At 42.7% G+C, this 20,351-nt stretch overlaps 1 protein-coding gene across 2 annotated transcripts in view; it reads left to right on the top strand.

Annotated features, from left to right (window-relative positions):
• The window catches only part of ESR1 (estrogen receptor 1), a 234,988-nt gene that overhangs the window by 120,021 nt on the left and 94,616 nt on the right, over positions 1–20,351 (top strand). For both annotated transcript variants that reach the window (XM_074990365.1, XM_074990366.1), the window contains exon 4: positions 6,494–6,610. In XM_074990365.1, coding sequence (XP_074846466.1) covers positions 6,494–6,610 — 117 coding nt within the window. The remainder of the gene's footprint in view (positions 1–6,493; positions 6,611–20,351) is intronic.

The raw sequence follows: 20,351 nt of genomic DNA, 5'->3' as shown, positions 1-20,351 counted from the left end.
GCTCAGGGCTAGCCTGGGCCCCCGGTTCACCTCCTCCCCACAGCCATCCTTGACAAGGCAGCCAAGGAGCCCTAGCAGGCCTTGGACCAGAAGTCTGTCCCGGAGGCCAGCCCCACACCCCAGGGGCCCTGGGATCACCAGCCCCCAGGACCGCCAAGGAGGGATCCAGCAATGGGGAGCTCCAGATAGAGCTCCCATCCCAGAGCTCCATCCGGGCATCTGCCTGACAGGTGTCCCCTGACTGCGGGAGTAGGCCATCAGGTATGTACCCCACAGGGTGCACACCCTGGGTTATGGGGCAGGGGCACTGGATGCAACTGGGGGCCCCCCACACTCCCAGCAGACCCCGGCCTGCTGTGGCCCATCCAGACCACAGCCCTGGGACAGCAACACGGCCACCAGGGCCCATCAGCACCTGCTTCCACAGACAGACCTTGCCCTGTCCTCAGGGGGAGGTGTGGGGGTGCTGAACACCTGAAGGGGGTTGCCCACAGGGACACCATGCCCATGGCTGGGGGACAGGGGACAGGGACCTGGCACCCATGGGGGGACAATGGACATGGGCCATAGGCCAGGGCCCAGTAATAATGGCTGTCCTCTCTCTTTCCCTCGCCATCTGCAGCCACACTGTCTGAGGGCCATGACAGCCCTGCAGTCTATGTTATGCTGGACAATGCGCCAGGTGCATCACAGCGTGGCAGCCAGCCAGGCTGGGGACCACCACTGGGACTGGCCTTCCACTGCTGGAGCCAGCCACAAGTGGCTGCCGACCCCCAGGTCCTCACCACCCTCCAAAACTGGATGGAGGTGGCGGAGCATCACCTCCAATTGGAGGAGCAGGCATTAGCACTCTGGAGTGAATAGCAGGCCAGCTGCCACCCCCACCGCTCCACCTGCTGTCCCTCCTGACAGCCCCTTGCTCCGGAGCCCACTGGAAGGGCCATGGGGATCCAGAGCTGGCCCAGCCATATTTGCCAGTCATTCCAGCCCCCCACCCAGCCTCAGTGGGGACCCTGGATGAGAGGGTGTCGCACCCCTCCATGCCGGAGGTGGGGCAGTGGGGGCCAAGGACTAGGCCCCCCAGGCCCACCTCCTCTGTATATAGTTCTCCCCCAACCTCTGTTGTAAATAGTTATGCTCACTCTTTAAGTAGAATCCCCCCATGTACATAGCTTCTCAAAAGACATTTGTTGCGTTAAAGAATTCATTAACATGCTTTGTTTGTAAATAATACAATCCCAGTTTTATTTTTCAACAACACGTGTGTCATCTGCTGTTTAGGGGAACAGTGTGCAGGTGGTGCGGCAGTGTGCAGGTGATGGGGGCAGCGTGTGGGAGGCCTGCCAGGCATGGCCAGAGCAGTGCTTGCTCCGTCCCCTGGTCAAAATATGCCCGCAGGGCCTCTTGGACCCACACCCCCTTGTGGTGCGCCTGGAGGTTATGGGCGGTGGCTGGCTGGGGGTAGGCCATGCTGGTCTCCACAGCCCACCCCTGCACAGTCACCTTGTCCTTGCTTTCCACTAGGTTGTGGAGCGTGCAGCATGCACCCACAACCTGGGGGATGTTCGGGAGGCCCACATTGAGATGGGTGAGGAGGCAGCCAGAAGCTCACTCCATCACTTGGTGGGCATGGTTCAGGTGGCCATTGAACTTTTCCTGGCTGGCATTGAGGTGGCCTGTGTAGGGCTGCATAAGCCAGGGCTGGAGGGGTTAGGCTGCATCTGCCACGAGGCAGAGAGATACAGTGGTGTCCCTCGAGGGATCTCCCTCTGGGGGATGTAGGTCCCTGTCTCCATCTAGCCTGAGTTCCGGAACACATGGGCGTCATGGGTGCAGCCGGGCCAGCCAACATAGAGGTCTTGGAAGCAGCCCCAGCTGTCCACCATAGCCTGGAGGACTACCGAGTGGTAGCCCTTCCTGTTTAAAAACTCCCCCGCTGTGGTCTGGGGCATGGATGGGAATATGAATCCCATCCAGGGCCCCAAAGCAGTTGGAGAACACCGTGCCAGTGAACCTCATGATGGCTGTGTCTGGGTCCCCGATCTGGATGAGCCTGTGGAGCAGCAGGGCGTTCAGCTCAAGGACCACCTGCAGGGAGGGGACATAGGCACCCCTCAGGGTGTGCAGGGTATGCCTGGCCCCCCTCCGGGCACCCTCCCTCCATGGATCTTCCCCCTGGGCCCCCTCCCCAGACCCTTTCCCCAACTCCCCAGTGAGTCCCCGTTCGGGGCGCCTTACTTCCATGACAACGGCCCCAGCTGTGGCCTTGCCCACATCAAAGTGGTGTCCGACAGATTGGTAGCCGTCTACAGTGGCCAGCTTCCAGACAGTGATGCCAAACCTTTTCTCCACAGTGAGGGTGCGCTGCATGTGAGTGTCCTGATGCCTCAGGGTGGGGGTGAGCCCCTGGCAGAGTTCAAGGAATGTCTGCCACTGCATCCAGAAATTCTGGAGCCAGTGGCCATCGTCACAATCCCCTATGACCAGGCACTCCCACCACTCTGAGGTGGTGGGGTAGCTCCAGATTGGGCAGAGCACCCAGCAGGGTGGGGGGGATCAGGAGGGCCCCATAGTCTGGGGCAATTCCTTCACCCCCTGAGGAGGGTTTGCCTTCCAGGAGCTGCTAGGTGGCCTCCTGCACAGTACCAAGCAGGGCGGCTCCTGCCTCAGTGACAGCCTGGAGGGCTTCTTGCTGCTGCTGCTGCTGGGGGACCAGGGCTGTGTGCACTGGGTCTGTGAGTGTGGTGTCAGCTCTGCAGGCCTCGTGCTGTGCAGGCTGAGTGTGTTTGGGAGGGACCCTTAAAAGGAGTGCCTTGCTGTTGCCCCAGAAGGGCTAGTCTGCCCTGTGACCCCGTCTGCAGGCTTTCCTGGCCCCTTATTTCAAAAGGAGCCGCTTTTGGGTGTAGATGCTCTCCAGGGAGGGGGGGGTGCCCTTTCAGTGTTTCACATCACTGCGTTGACATTGAACATTGACAGCGCCAGCCCTGCAGGACATGTAGATGCTACACGTCCAAGTAGCTTATTTCGATGGACCTACATCATAATACGCTACTTCGACATAGTGTTCTATTGCAGACATAGCTTAAATCTTGTATGATCAAGTTCATTATTGCTGTTCCTCCCTTTTTAAAGCTCAAAATTAAAAAAGTGTGAAATGTCAAATGAAAGCCCCAAAGTACTCAGGCAGTTTTGGGTTAACTTTGATCTGCATTCTCAGTCTCATGCTAACCAAGGCTGAGGTTTTTATAGATAGGAAACTTGCAAACTTCCCTCTTTTCAGTCAGCCACCATTATCTCCTCAGCAAGATCTCCTGCCTTCTTGAAGGCAGCCGAGATGAGAAAGGGACTCTAGCATATGCTGGTAGGGTATAGCAGTGTTTGTCAACCTTTTTTTAAAGCACCTCTTTTTTAGGTCCTAAGGTAATCTGAGGTCTTGAAACAAGTGCCATTTAGCCTTTTCAGATTACTAATCACTATACCCTTTCCAGGAGTCAGATTTGTTTTGCACACCACCAAGTTACACCTCACTTAAAAACTACTTACTTACAAAACCATGTAAAAATATCATAGAAGACTACTACTGAAAACCTGCTGACTTTCTACCGTCTTATCAAACAAATGAATTGGGATAGAAATACTGTACTGACATTTCAGCATAAGGCATATGACGCAATAGAAACAAGTCATTCTCTGAATGAACTGTAAAGGGCACGTAAGCTCCTTGTGGAAGGAACCAGCTTTTGTAAATGGTGCTGTAGCATATATTTAAGTGCTGTAAGCTATACTGAATGTTATATTCCTACACATTAATAAGGAAGACTTTAGAACTATTGAGCTGTGTAAACCCATGATACCTATAAAGCACCTACAATAGGAAATTTAACCATTTTAGTGTCAATTCAGCAAAACACTTGATCATATATTATCTTTGACCTCAATAGGTTTACCTCTCTTCTTAAAGTTAAACATTTCATTGGCTGTGTCTACACTAGCTCCCAACTCTGAAGGGAGCACGGTAAGTAGGGTGTCAGTAGATTATTAATGAAGTGCTGCTGTGCATATGCAGCACTTCATTAGGCTAATTCTCCCCCATGGCAACTTCGAAGTGCTATACACGCAAGCCAGGACTTTGAAGTGCAGGCTTGCATGTAGCCATGGCTAACCCACCAGTACTTCGAAGTGCCTGGGCTACTTTGAAGTCCCTTTACTCCTCAAAATTTGCACTGCAGCACTTCATTAATAATCTCCCGACACCCTACTTACCATTCTCCCTTCGAAGTTGAGAGCTAGTGTAGATACAGCCATTATGTAGTTTGCTGAATTGAAGGGATAGGGCCTGCTCCTGATCCCTATGTCAGTTTAACCTAGTTTAACTGCTAGGGGAGCATCTTTAATGGTTAGCATCTTTAACAGTCAAGATAATCAGTAACCATAACACACACAACTGACAATAGGGAGGATGTGGTTCATTTTGTTTTCCCATTTCAGAGCTCTTCCTTTTGGATTATAAACTGAAGCTGAGGAATGGGGACAAGATCTTCTGTGATTTTTGTTATTGTTTAACTTGACCATATAAAAAAGATTTTTTTAAACATTACCTTTTTTCTGACAGATATCACATCTTTATGTGGTTAGGACTGTTCTTTTTCCAGCTTGACTTTTTTACATGAGATGTTTTGAATCAGATATAGAACAAACTATATAATAGAAGGAGGTGAACATTTTAAACGGGTTTGCTTAAATTGAGGTAGTATCTCTGAGCAATTTCCTTAGCTCAGCCCTGGCGCATAGCCTGAAAATTCAGGTTGTTCTAGTCACACTGCTTTATTAGCCAGGGCTTGTAAATAATATTAATTATAATAATTAATATGCCTGTTTATCTCAGGCAGTGTGTGGTCTGCTGTCACCATATTAGCAAGTTTACAGTTCTCCAGCTTATTGTGATTAGATCCTAATTATGCAGCATAAGAGAGCAGATGTTCTTGGTGTAATCTGATAGCCATTTTTACTCTGTATTTTCTGATGCATAAGCAAGGAAACAGGGTTTGAAGAGACCAAGGTCTCTGTCAAGCCACCACCCCACTCTACCTCAGACTGATCCCTGACCTGAGTAAGGAACAAACAGTTCTGCAGTAAAATTTTTCATTACGTGCTATACCTTGTCCTGTTTAGTTGGAAAAACAAAACACTGGGCAAGATCTGTGTGGACAATGTTTTCCATTCTCACCAAACTTTCTCTATAATTGGGAAGTTGTACATTTTTAAATATGGAAGATGAGAAAAGTCCTTGAGGCTAAATGTAATACCTCATACTAGGAATAGATAACATGCCTATTGAAAGTCATAGCCTCTATTATGGCAGACTTAAAGACATGGTAGCTGTCTGTAACAAGAATCAACAGGTTTCAGATGCAGTAAGCAAGGGGAGCTCACAGTGAAAAGGCACTGGCTCTGGAATACTCTTTTAAACATTGCCACTTTTAAAATTTGTAATTAGTTAATAAGTGTTTTTGACATGGGATTGCCAGTAGGTGCCTAACCTGAGTTGAAGCCCATACAGATAAGAAACTTGATTAGTTGATTGGTTAATATTTGGCACTTCTATGTTGTTTTATGGTTTCACGCACATTTTTCACTGGCCAGAAGCATAGTGGATGCTTAAATGTATTCGGTGAGCCTTTCCATTCCAAGGATATTTCGGTATTTCACAATAAGTCTTGGAAGGGAGGTGGGTTGGTATTTTACCTGTTTTCCAGATGGATTAGCTTGAGGCACTAGGTTACGTGCCAAAATTACTTCAAAGTCAGTGGTAGAACTGGTAATAGTATGTGTGAGTCCTGCCCATCAGTCCTCTGTTTTGACTCTTAGATTTGTGGAGGTAATCCTTTTTATTAAGTTAGTGCTGACATTACATTTCTAATACTGCTTTGACATAGGATCCAGAAAATCAGGGTCGCTGACAGACTTGCTGGGCCCCTGGGCAAAAAGGGTGGGGGAAGAGTCCAGCTCTGCGCCCCTGGAAAGGGCAGGGCCTCAGGAGGAAGGGGCGAGGCTAAGAGTAGCCAGCCCCAACCCCTAGCACACTGCCTGGTGCTCTGGTGGCATCTTAAATTGCCCAAGCCTCTAAATGTGGCTGTAGAAGTGGCAGCTGGGAGCCCTGGGCCCTTTTGAATAACCGGGCCCCAGAGCAGTTGCTCCCTTTTTGTTTCCTCTGTCAGCAGGCCAGCTTAAAATGGAACATAGAATGGAAGTATAGATTCCATCTTAACTCTAGAATCACTACCACTGTGTCTATAATAAAGCACAAATATTGTGTATGCCTAATCTGCTTTTTTGGGCAAAGCTATCAAATTCCTTATGATTAGCTCAATCATGAAAAATACTTTAAGAGAAAATTAAGAATAAGTATTACAGGAGCAGTGGAAACTGCTGTGTTCAGGGATCATCTATGTTTTCATTAATTCTACTTTATATTTTTCCTCTGGCTTTGCAGGGCACAATGACTACATGTGTCCGGCTACTAACCAATGCACCATTGACAAGAACAGGAGAAAGAGCTGCCAGGCCTGCCGACTGCGAAAGTGCTATGAAGTGGGGATGATGAAAGGTGGTATGTACACAACAATAAACACTTTTTTTCAGCATTGATAGCTGCTTACCTGGACAACTAACAGGCAATTAATGTTGAAGTTGGGCCAAAAACCCCAACCATGACAACAAAGCTAGGCTGATATCCTGGCTATAGTGAAGTCAGTGGAAATTTAGCCATTGACTTCAATTCAGGTGGGATTTCATGCTTAATATTTATGTTTTCTTACAACACTGTAACCTAGGGCCAGGCTATCATCAGTGAAATTTCGTTGTAAATGTAGTTTTTTTCTGCACTTTGCCATTCAGCAATTTTTGTAAAACACATTGGTGCTCTCAGCTCAGTCCCCAATGGACAAGTATCCATATTGCAAAACCCAGCAACAGCATTGCAATGTTGTGGACAATTTCTCAGGGTCGGTCAAGACTTGTATGGGAACAGATGGTTAATTACTTTCTTGTATGTATATCAGGAATGAAGCACATGGAGGTGTGATGGTTTGGAGAAACTGCTCTTTCTGTACTACTTTTGTAGATTCTGCTGAACTGGTGCAAGAGAAGAATCAGACTTTGATGTCGATTCTGGTTGCTGCACATCCTCACACTGATTGTGCTAGAGATATCCAGTGTTTAATGTTTACAGGAAAAATGTTATAAATAAATGACACTGCCATCAAATAACCTTTACTATGTTGTTCTCAGAGCAAAGTTTATTTCCAAGAAGGCTTGGAGATGTTTTAGTAGCACATTTTGAACATTTCCCCAGGAGATGTCTTCTCTCCTCCCTCTTTAAATTTCCATTCCTTTTCGTTACAAGAAACAGGCAGAAGGGAAAAGGGGATGAGGCAAGCAGAGGAAAAATAACCTAACTTTTAAACATAAAAAAAAAAAGCCTGTCTAAAAGAATGTACAAAAAAGGAAAGATAATTATAAAACTGGAGATTAGATGCACCTGATTTAAAATGGAAGGAAAATATTTTCTCTGTTAATTAAAAATATTTCAGAATAAGGTTTATTAATTAAAATGATTACTAACCTTATCTAAACCCATTTGTAAAACAAGTCTTAGAAGCAGCATTTTGCAGAGACTTAAATCTGGATGGTGATATTTTCTGAATGTTTAGACTCTCTTGGAGAGTTTCCAATGCTCATTCTTTACTTCTCAGGTGAGGGACGTTTGACTCAGGACTCCATTTTTTAGGCTATTCAGAATGTTCCAGCTTTTCTCTGTCATTATTTCTATCATCCTGGTGATTCAGACCAACCATTTTCCCCCCTTATTTGGCCTCTGCTCCAGACTGAAATAGATCTTAGATAATTGATTCATGGAATGCATGTGTGTATATTCCACCTGGCTGGAATTCATTTACATCATGAAAAACATAATCCCTGCAAAATAAAGCGAACAATAGCGTTAGGGCTATATATTTAAGAAATCAGCTGCAGCTGCTACCTTAGCTCTGCCCTATTGTATATATGCAATATCACAATCTTCAGCTTTGTCATAGCGTACTATTTCTCAAATACAATGTATTTGTACCATTTTGTTCCACACTTATACTTGATAAATTTTCATTCATTTATATTTACATTGTTTTTATTGTCATAAGGATCCAGTATATCTCTGACTTCAGACTTTGTGGTATATATATATTATATTTCCTCTTAGGTATTCATTCTAATAATTTTCTGACAATTTTTTTCCACAAAAATGTACGTATAATTTTATTGTTTACCAGTAGTATAACTTCATCATCAATTCTGGGGATTAAATTGAGAACAAAAAGGAATCACTGCTCTTAAATTTTAATTTGTCCCCTATCCCCATCTAATTCAGGGAATGTCCAACTTTTTCACAATGTGGACCACATCTTAATAGAGAGAGGTTTGCTGGTCACCATCCTTCCCATTTGCAGTCCCACCGACCTTTCCATTAGTGGTGACCTAACATCCAAATGGCAACTGCGGCAACTGATTATATTGAAAAACATTCTAATATATTTTAGCTTTCCTTTAACTCACTTTAATAGTTGAAAATAGAAAGTGCCAGCACACTCCAGACAAGTTGGGCTGCAGTGCTGCCACCTTTGCTCACAGATACAGTGAGTTACAGTAGTCCAATCTGCAGATGACAGATGCATGAGTCATAGAAACTCATTGGCAATGAGGGGGTTAGTTTATTGGCTAAGTTTGATGCAATGGTGGCAGACCAGGGTGCTGGCTCACGCTAGGACCTCTAAGTCCCAAATGACTTGACTTACTTGACTTAAACCTTTGTACAGGATTGGAGCATAGGTCGTCTACAAGTGTCCTCCATTTCAATCTGTCTTGGGACAAAATTTCTAGCTGACTCCAGAAGTATCCCAGTTGTTGTCCTTCAGTCTCAGTAGATCTTCTCCACATTGTCCAAGGGCTTCCTCTTTTGCATTTTCTTTTTGGGTTCCATTCGAGAGTTTAACAGACCATGCTCGATAATGGTTTTCTGAGCATGTGACCTAGCCATCCCCAGTTTCTTCTCTTCATTTGAATGTCAAGTGGCTCTTGTCCTGCCCTGTTCCAAAGTTCCTCATTTGTGACAAACTCTGGCCATTTGATGTGAAGGATGTCCCTCAGGCATCTGTTTATGAATGTCTGTAGCTTGTGATTTGAAAACTTTTTAGTATGCTAGGCCTCACATCCATACAAGAGCACAGTCTTCACATTTGTGTTGAAGATCTTCAGCTTTGTCTTCACAGGTGTTATCTGTGAACTCCAAATGGGATGAAGAGTCTTGAATGCAGCTGTTGCTTTCCCTATCCTGGCATTGATATCCTTATCTGTTCCTTTGTCTCTGCCTATAATACTTCCCAAGTAGGTGAACTGCTCCACATCTTCCAGATCATCCCCTCCCAAGGCCCAAGTGAACACTGACATATCTGGAAACTAGTCTGTCAAACTGTCTGGAGTGGTTCAGGAGCATGAAGACCAACGTCCAAAGAAAACTGTTACGAAACAGTGCAAAACGCCCCAAACGAGCTGTGAATTCCATTTTCTTACATTTCACCAAGGAAGTATCAATATGAGCTCCTCTAGTGGTATAACAACAATGGAGACTTACTTGTGGATCTGTGATCTACCTTGCCACCCAGGAACAATCCTCTTTGTGATACATAGCTCCTTACTCCAAAAATCACAAAAATATTCAGGTAACCTAGGCTACGTCTACACGTGAAGCCAACATCGAAATAGGCTATTTCAATGAATAACGTCTACACGTCCTCCAGGGCTGGCAACGTCGATGTTCAACTTCGACGTTGCGCGGCACCACATCGAAATAGGCTCTGCGAGGGTACGTCTACACGCCAAAGTAGCACACATCGAAATAAGGGTGCCAGGCACAGCTGCAGACAGGGTCACAGGGTGGACTCAACAGCAAGCCGCTCCCTTAAAGGGCCCCTCCCAGACACAGTTGCACTAAACAACACAAGATACACAAAGCCGACAACTGGTTGCAGACCCTGTGCCTGCAGCATGGATTCCCAGCTGCCGCAGCAGCAGCCAGAAGCCCTGGGCTAAGGGCTGCTGCCCACGGTGACCATAGAGCCCCGCAGGGGCTGGAGAGAGAGCATCTCTCAACCCCGCAGCTGATGGCCGCCATGGAGGACCCGGCAATTTCGACGTTGCGGGACGCGGATCGTCTACACGGTCCCTACTTCGACGTTGAATGTCGAAGTAGGGCGCTATTCCGATCCCCTCATGAGGTTAGCGACTTCGACGTCTCGCCGCCTAACGTCGAAGTTAACTTCGAAATAGCGCCCGACGCGTGTAGCCACGACAGGCGCTATTTCGAAGTTAGTGCCGCTACTTTGAAGTAGCGTGCACGTGTAGACACAGCTCTAGAGTCTCAAAGGACCCATGTTTATTGCATCTTAGGTCCTACACCAAAGCCAATGTTTGTAACCAATCATATAATAAATTAACTAAAGGCTTATTAAAAAAAAAAAATATGTTATTTGCAAGGTTAAATATATACAGACAAACAAGTTATAGTCTTAGGTCCCAAAATGTGGTCAAAGCTTCTATGGGAAGCAAGTTCCATAAACCCTTTAGGGCTAACCCAGTTCAAGCAGCAGGGATCCTTTGCTTATGCAAATCGAGCCTTCCCCAAGTCCAAACATCACAGAGATCCAGTTTATTTTTGTCAGGGATTTTTGATTCCTTCCCCCACCGTTTCAAGCTGATGGGGAATGTTTTTAAGGACAGGCTTGACAAAACCTTGGCTGGAATGATTTAGTTGGTATTGGTTCTGCTTTGAGTAGGAGGTTGGACTAGATAAATTCTTGAGGTCTCTTATAACCCTAATCTTCTACATTTCTATGATTCTGTGGACACATACAAGATCAGGTACTGATTCTGAACAAGATGCAGAAATCTCTGAGGTGGTGGAGAGTCCTACACGTGTCTGCAAGGGTCTTCCCATGAGCCTTTCAGGTCCACGCACACATAACTGATGCCTACCTAACAGAATGGGGAGTTCACCTGGGGCACAGTATAGTTAAGGTACCCTGATTCCCAGGAAAAGGAACTGGAGAATAAACCTGCTGGCAAACAGAATTGTCAGGCTTGCCAAATAGCTATTCCAGAACTACCTGACAGGTGAATGTGTTCTAGTCCAGTTGGCAATGCAATCACAGTGGTATATATCAACAACCCAAGTGGAAACGAGAAATGTGACTCTAAACAAAGAAGCAGTGGAAATAATGGAATAGAAACTTCCTTCTATGGTGTAGTACATGTTCAAAGGAAGATGAACTAAAAGTCAGGCTGGCTCAACAGATGCAGCAACTCAGAATGAAGCCTGAATCAGGAAGTCTTCACTTTCATTTCACAGTGCTTTGCCAAGGAGGCAGATCCAAAACTACTAGGAATAGATGATTTTTCACTTTGATGGCAAAGGAGGAGACCATGCTTCATTCATCAGTTACAACTGAAAATGGTACCAGTTGTATCTATTGATGAGACATCCGTTACCAAGGCCCATTACCCCTTCCAGATACAGATTGCCATTAAATGACAACCTGCCTACTGAGAAGAAAGCCTTAATCAAGCATAACAATCTTCAAAAAAGATTGAAACTCTCCTTTGCTCTGAATGAGCTTCAGCACTAAACGTCTAGTCCTCCATCTGACACATTTAAGTTCCTGGCATCAAACACAACACAAATCCCAAGAATACTGTTTCCTAGATGAAAACTTAGGTCTTTAGTCTAACTTCACAGAGTAAAAGATGTCAGCAAAAATAGTGGTATATTCCCAGGTTCCTCTGGTTCTGTGACAGAGCACCATCAGATACACAGACTTGTCGAAGCAATCAGTCTGTCTAAACCTGTGGTTAGAACAATCTTTTCTAAGTAGGATCTGCCGCTGGTATTGTAAGGTCTAACTGTGATTTTCTGAGCTACTGACATCAATATCTCTATTCTATCTATCCAGTGAAACTTGTTTTTTGGTTGCCATCATGTCATCTAGGAGAACTGTTGTGTTTTTGAGTGTTTTTGTTTCTTTTTTGAAGTGGCAGATTTATCTGTACTGGAACTCTGATGTATATTCCATGGTGACAAAGCAGTGCGAAGAAACCAATAATTATTCTTGACTAGAATTAATTTACTTCCATGCCTTCCAGGAGATTTTCCTCCTTTCATCGTGAGCAAAATCATGCCATATGAAAGAAAAGTTGTGGCACACCTTAGGTATTTGAAGAACACTGAGAATCAATCCTTTGTTAAGCACACTGAATCAACAAGAAGATTCAGGCTCCTTGTTTGTCTCGTTTCCATCTGCAGTACCATGGGCTCTGGGCATCCAAGCTAACAACAGCCAGAATAGATCAAGCTATGCACTGTTGATGCTTAAAGGATGTTATGTGCTTCTGTTCCAGATTGCATAAAGGCCTGTGCCACAAGATCTATGGTGAGTTTATGGTCAGAAAGAATTTGTTACCATTGCAGAAATCTGCAGCACAACAACATCCTCAATTAACACCTTTATCTGACACTCTAAAGTTTCTTTTCTGTCCTCAGCAGAAGTCCCTTCTGGCAGAAAGATACTGCAGCTGGTGATCTATTAATAATATTGCCATTTGGGCAATTAGCTTGGAATTACCAGGAGAGCAGGGGGGCGGGGGGAAGTCTTCTCCATCGCTCTCTGCTTTTGTTAACGCTCTCTAATTCTTCCAGAATTGTGGGAGATGGTGAACAGAAAAACGGTAAATTTCTTATCTGCTGATTGTCTTTCTGATAGTAGTTTCTTTCAGAATGGTACCTTCTGTGGTTGACATCCTAGCCATTGGGCAGTATTTGGTTTTGATATGTTTGTTGACCATAGCTACTATACACAGTTTGCTGGTTGGTACTGAAGATATTGTTACTGATTGTATATTATGAATTTTTACACAGCTTTGGAATGAATCTTCTGGTGGCAGGCTACACAAGGGGGCAAAGTTAGAGTGATGGCACAGCCCATACTGAACTGCCTCTGGAAACTGTAGACAGAAGGCATATAACTCACACATTTCAAGTATGTGCAAGACGTTACTAATAGACAGGAAATTATTGCATAAGAATCATACCTTTCCTGCAGCAGTTTTCAGTTCCCATGCTCTGAGCTTGTCTTCCACCCCATGTCCCTGAGAGCTTTACAATAGTTAGTGATAACATTAGTGTTGCCCGCATTCTGGTTGACGTTCCATTTGGAGTTGTGGAGTTCTTCAGTAACTGGCTTCTTCTCCTTATAGAACTATAGAATTCCTTTGTTTACTATGGGTTTCTGACTTTCCTTGCTTTGTCATTAGTCATTAAAGCAGATCATCCCAAATTCATGCTAATAAAAACTTACAGATACATTCATTTATAATCAGTTGAGAGTAAGGGAAACTCCTATCACCAAGATTGGATGCAAAAAGCCACTCCACTTCCCTAGTCTCCTATCAGTTTACAGCTCGACCAAGTGCCCATTTGTATCCATATGGGCCAGTGCTGGCCTTTCAGTCTGATTTAGCTAGGCTGGAACGGTCAAGCAGGAGAAAAGGTCAGACAAGAGAACAGAAAAAAAATTCTTGGAAGGTCTTATCTTCCTTCTGGTGAGGAACTTCTGAATGCCTTGATTTTTCATCTTTTAAGGAGGGGAACTGTGGTTTGTTTTTTCATAGTGCTTGTCCATGTGATGTTAAAAGACCAAACAAAGAAGCAGGGAAATTATTACAAGCATTTTGAGAAACAGAAGTAAGCAGATGTTTAGTGCAAAAACTGGAAATGTTCTGAATATTGTAGCTTGCCATATAATTATCTTTTAATGCAACAATTTATTAAAAATAGAAATTGGTGAATAAGAAGAAAGTAGCTTAACCACAAAACTGTTTGTGTTGTGCCTGAACTGACTCTCTATAATATTTTCCAGGCATGCTGTTCTGTACTTATGCAAATTGGTACAGGTGATAAGAACTAATACAAAAATGAGTAATTGCTTATTTGAAAGCAGTAGTTGATTAAAAGGATACAGATAAAATATTCTTAAAACCATTCTTTCTTAGCGTTGTTTATAAGAGCTCCTTAGATGGAAGCTGGAGCTGATATCTGACTCTTTATTGAAATTTCTGTTCACCCACTGTGCACACGTGCAGAGCAGATGATGTATCGTCCCAAAGTTTAATTAGTTCCCCAAACAGAGCAAAGGGTAGATTGTATTGAACCTTGATTCTTAGCTGCACACATGCTTGTTTATTATTTGAAAATGTCACGTGCAATGGCTGCTAGGCTATTGGTAGGGCTGTAAGAATGTTTTCTATGTTGTGCAGTATTTTTATGTTTTATACAAGTATGTTTAAGATTGTGTGAACTAAGCGTATTTGGCTGTTTATTTGTCATTACTTATCTATTTGTTTCTGTGATTTTCCTTGGCAATAGATATATTAACGAAGCAACCTTAATTTATAGATAACATAAGTGTTTATTAATTAAATTTCCTTTAAAAAACAGTCAGGGAAAAGTTTAGGATCACTGTGGGATTACCAGCTCCCTCCCCAACTTTTCCATACAATCAGAACCCTATAGGACTGTAGGTTCTCTGTTTATGCACAGCGTGCACTATCCTGTGGAGTTTTGGAGCTCTTCAGCTAACGGGTTTGCCTCCGTGTACAGCTTTAGAATTCCTCAGTTTCCTATGAGTATCTGACTCTCCTGGCTTTGACACTAATGAGTAAAGCTTATCATTCCAAATTCATGCTAATAAAAATTCGCACAATCCAGGGCCATATTTACTGACAGACAGTCCATTGCCAGGCTTGGAAGGTTAGCAATGAAAGACAATAAAGAATGTTTTAAGAAAAAGTTTTCAAGTATTCTGTTTGTGGATTATTTTTTCACTAATCACCTAGAATGTTCTATATTGTTGTAGAATCTTATGGAATCTTCCAGATTTTCTGAGACCTACATTTTCCTTGAATCTCCCCATACCCTCACAGGAATATAAAGGGCAGGATATCAGCAACAGTCAGTGAGCTATTAAGAAAGAAATGAAATGAGAACCTAGCTGTGATACTGTAAACCTTGCTTGACTGTGTAATTTTAAGTGACCTTTTGTTTACAGGATTAGGGTTAATATTCTATGGTTGACACCTACTCTAAAGCTATTTAATGCCAGTCCACCCAATGTTGGTGCAATTTATTAATGTTAAAATGTATCAGTTATTCTTAATATTAAAAAGTTCCTATAAGCTTACAGGCAGTGATTTATTTTTTACTCATACAGGGCATAAATAAATGCAAATGTATAATTTTTCATGACGGGAATAAACCACGTGTGCAGACCATGTGTCAAAGTCATGTAATGGGCTAAAAAGGCAATGAAAAGGTATCTAAAATCTTAACAAATGGAAGGAGAGCATCAAAGATGTTCCTCATCTTGGCAGCCATTTGATCTAAAGCAGGCCTTGATTCCATCCTACACCAGCGTGTATTCATTCTCTCTCCCACTGCATGCACATGAAAGGCTATAGTTATGGAATACCTTTCTTAATTCTTCAACCCTGTGGCTGACAGGAGAACCATGAAAAATATTTTTCATAAAACACTTTTGGTTGTGTCTACATTAGGAACTAACTTCGACATTAACTTCCAAGTTAGGCTACTTCGAGTTAGGCACTACTTCGAAGTAGCCAGCAGAGAGTCTACACATATTTTCCCTTATTTCAAAGTTAACTTTGAAGTTCAAAGTTAACTTTGAAGTAGGGAGCCCAACTTCAAAGTCCTTACGCCATTCCCAGGACTGGAGTAGTGCCCTACTTCAAAGTGTAACTTTGAAGTATGGTGTGTGTAGATGCTCGACTTCGAAGTTGCTTACTTCAAAATTATTTTTATAGTGTAGACATAGCATTTTACTACTTCGGCACTCTGCCTCTTAATCCATCTTCCCTGAGATTTATTCTAGTATTTCAAACCAATCAATATTTAAATAGCCATGGGTTTTGAAAACATCATGTCAACTTGTTTGTTTCTTTCACTGCACCTCAGAAATAAAATTACTGGGATGAGCTAAAATCAGGAATTACCAGGCTGAGTTAGTATGGCTATATTAACTTCTGGACCAGTATTGCATAAAACATGAGGTTGTGGATGGTTAATCATTTGGGTTATAGTATTGTACTGGAGACCTGAGATTACATGATTTCTAACTGTATAAAGAGTTGATTCTACTGCCAGTCATGCAGTGCTTAATATATGCCAGGGCTGAGCCACAGTACCTCTCTAGGCATGGCAGTTTATAGCCCTGACATCTCTTGGCTTGCCATGTCAGTGATGAAAGTTAAAAAATTCCTTGAGCTCTGATACCTAGTTGCATAAGTCCTGGCACTTTAAACACGGCAGTCATGACATATCAGACCATGTAATCAAAACAGTCTTACAGAGAAGCTGACTTACATGCAAGCTTTTGTAACTTGTGGAGGTTTCAGAAACATATTACTGGTTGAACCTCTCTTGTCCTGCACTCTGGGGTTCTGATCAGTGCCAAACGAGAATTTGTTGGACCACAGAAAGTCAATATCGTCTAGCAGCATTACCAACACTTCCACTGCTTAATGAGCTCTTAGAAGACATTTAGGGGCAAATTGTAGCTAAATAACAGCACAGAACACTAAGAGCTAGGACTGGTGGCTGTAAACAAACTTTATGAGACCATGGGAAACATGGCCACACTTGTGATAAGTGCTTACCCAGATAACTAAAATCATGGTGGACTACAGACGTTGCTGAACGAGAGAGTGCTGTGTTAGAGAAGTTCAACCTGTAGTTACAATTTTCTATCTGCCATTGAAGCTCATAAAATTAGATTTGTAGGTATAAGGAAACCTTATTTTTCTGTGGTATGTGGTTTGTCAAATACATGATGGAATACAGTAGTATAAATTATCAGAAGCTTGTTTGGAATGCATGGATTCACCATTACAATAGCTTGGAGATAGTTTTCATTTCATGTAAAGTAGACATAAAGTGTCACCTGAGTGTTGATGGCATTTAAATGTGTGTTTACCTTGCACTTTCCCCAGAGTGGTTTGATGTTATAAATAAGATGTCAAATAGATGTGGGTGGAGGCTGAATCTCTTTTGACTCCATGGACAAGGGCATTTCAGGCAGTGGAGCAGTTTCCTTTGTTGATTATCCAGATTTGGTCTGAAAGAGAGGATCTTGCCAATTCTGTTCTCTCCTGAAGCCTCTTCAAGGTGAGAGAGGCTATTTTGGTGAGGTGGTACCCATTTCCACAGGGAGATCCAGAGGAATGTGCATTCACGATATGCCCCTTGACCATAGACAAAAGGAAGTCACATCTCAGTGCATCTGGTGCTTCTGTTTTTGTGCTCTTGCATGAAACCTGTAGAATCTGCAGTTATGAGTCAGGATCTTCTGGCTCCTGAGCCGCTGCCGTGTCCATGTGGAAATTGCTTGGCCTTTCTCTTAAGTTCAGCAGTTTTGTTTTTCCCTTCATAGAGGTGCATGCTTGTCAATAGAATTTTCCAGCAACCTTCACTTGCCCATGAGAGAATGGCCAACAAACTAAATAGTTAGAACCTCCACAAAACTGTTTGGAGCGTATACCATTACATTTAGTTTCCAGGGGCTTCAGAAATCTAATTTGATATCTTTTTTTCATTTCATTTGAACTACCTACCTAAAGATATTCATTTTTGTTTTTGTCTGTGTGTGTTTTTGTGGTTTTTTTTTGTTTCAGCTCCTGTGAAAATCCGAGAGTCTAAATTTGAATCAAAAATCACTTTTTTTTTTTTTTTTTTTTTTGCTAAGAAAGAAAACCTTTGATATATAGATAGTTGGAACTGAGATACAAGGCAATCGGAGGAAAACCAATTGTGAGACAAAAGGGTAATTTTTGATAATCAGTTCAATTTACAGCTAAGAAAACTGGGGGGAGGTGTGGGCCTTAACTTTTTACTTTCACAGTTCAGGCCCTCTGTGTTCTTACTGCCAAAGACTATTTTTGCAGAGATTGAAGTTTGAACTCTGCTAAGCCAACAGAGGGGTTGTAAAACCAAACCAGAAGGTGGGTGCCGGGGGAGGGAGGGTGAGGGCAGAGGTATAGAAAGCATTCTAGGAACTGTGTAGCCAAAGTTATTGACCTCCTCATAGTTTTGCTGAAATTCACATACCCTAACTTATATATAAATTTAGGAGCTCTCTTTTCAGCAGTCGCTTTTCCAGGCCACTTTACATACAATACTTGTTTGGTGGGCAAGGGAACTCTTTTACAGAGGACTTCAAATTTGTTCAGTGAAATTCTGTGTCTGCTGTCTTCAGCTATTAGCTGTAAACTGCAGTTTCCCATCCATTAATCTGCTTTCTGGACCCATTTGTACGTACTGTATACCTACATGTCTGTCACTTTATACGGCAGTGGTTCATCCCCTGCACAGAATGTCAGAGTCAACCAAAATATGTCCTACATCAAGTCTGGACATGTTCTATTTCTTGACAAACCAAACTTGAAAGTACAATATATTTTGTGAGCACCTACATAACCACTTAATCCAACATATGAGACACTGACACATGATCCAAATACCAAAGTATATCAGTTTGTGCTTTCTGGCCTACAGTTTCCCGATTTAGCTACATCTCTCGTAAAACAACCTGCTGTGCTATGCACTATTTAGTCATGAAACAGGGAGAACTGCAGCGAAGACACTTCTATGAGAATATAGAGATACATATGGGAGCAAACTGTGTTAAGTGAGCAAGCTGTTGTTCCCCTGCAAGGCTTCGCATTTTATGAATGGATGATTAAATGTAAGCAATGGACACAAAAAGCTGAGGAAAAATTTGTAACTCGGTATCTCCATTTGCTATCACACTAATAAATCACATTTTATTTTCTGAATGTTTAAGTATTAGGAAAAGGCATATTTTTCCATTACATGTCACTACATGCCTTTTTAATGTAGTAACAAGCAACTGAGGTAACCCAGCCTATCTTGAGATAAAAATACCAGGTGAAAAATTACATATGAAAAACAGTCTATTTTCCTTACTTACATTACAAATAACAGGTTTGAGTTTTAAAAACGAAATAATAGTAAAAAAAAAAATCTCCTCACTGTGCAACCTTGAAAGTCCTCTAATTTCCTTGCCTTAATGTTTTCCATCCAAAAACTGGGACAATATCCCATCTACCTATCTCATAGGCATGTTGCGAAAATTGATTACTAAAGTTTATAAAGTGCGATATAGGTGGCAAGGGCTATTATAATTATTTTCCACCTGTCTTCTCTTTCTGTGTACTTGGATAGTAAAAACAGGTTCATTAGTCTGATTTTTGTGCAAAGTCAGTTTCCTTTTAGTCTCATAGCCTATTGCAAAGGGACTGGTCCACTGTTACAGACCTTGGGATAAAAACGCTTCAAAGGAATGTGTAAACCAAAACCATAGTTTATTGTGTGTAAAAGCCTAAATTTTGAGTGTTAATCAACCTGTGTTAATTACTAATTGTTTTATTTGTATTTATTATAACTTGATGAATAACGAGAAAAATTAATTGAATAATTTATTTGTGCAGTAAAGTTAATTGAATACATTATTCCACCACATTTGTTATTTGCACAGTATCATACATAAAAATCATCTCCCCAAGTTGTTTACAATGTATAAGTAGACTAACATTGGGAAGGATGGCAATAAGGAAAGATGTATGGGAGACTTGCACTGCCGCAGTGAAAAATCCAGGGACGTGTTTAATATTATGAACACACTTTGTAAATTCCTGTTTGGATTTTCTCTAAACTAAATTTTTCCCATATTTTGGAATTTGTAAATGAAATCCAGAATCAAGGCCAGCATACTGAGCATGAGATGAGAAGAACATCAGAGTCCTTTGTGTAGTTTACTTCTGTTACGTATATTATTTCCCAAATGTGCCTGTTCTTTTACTTAAGCTACGTCTACACTAGAGCGCTTTTTCGAAAGGGTGCCTTTCAAAAGAGAGTGGTTGAAAGACACCCTTTTGAAGGGGAGCGTCTACACACAGCCTGGGGCTGGTGCAGTTGATGAGCGCCATTGAAAGAGCTACGTGCCATGTTGAAAGGGGCCATCCAGGACATCGAAAGAGATCGTCCATACACACCCACGCCCTCTTTCGAAAGAATGTGGCAGGAAATGCTGTGGACAGGGTCACTTCTTTAAAGGGCCCCTGCCCAGCATCCTCGGCCTGCACAGCACAAGGCCTGT

The sequence above is a fragment of the Carettochelys insculpta genome, chromosome 3 (genome assembly GCF_033958435.1).
Source record: "Carettochelys insculpta isolate YL-2023 chromosome 3, ASM3395843v1, whole genome shotgun sequence".
NCBI lineage: Eukaryota > Metazoa > Chordata > Testudines > Carettochelyidae > Carettochelys > Carettochelys insculpta.
The sequence above is the reverse complement of the archived record's forward strand: the minus strand, read 5'-3'. Positions and strand labels throughout refer to the sequence as shown.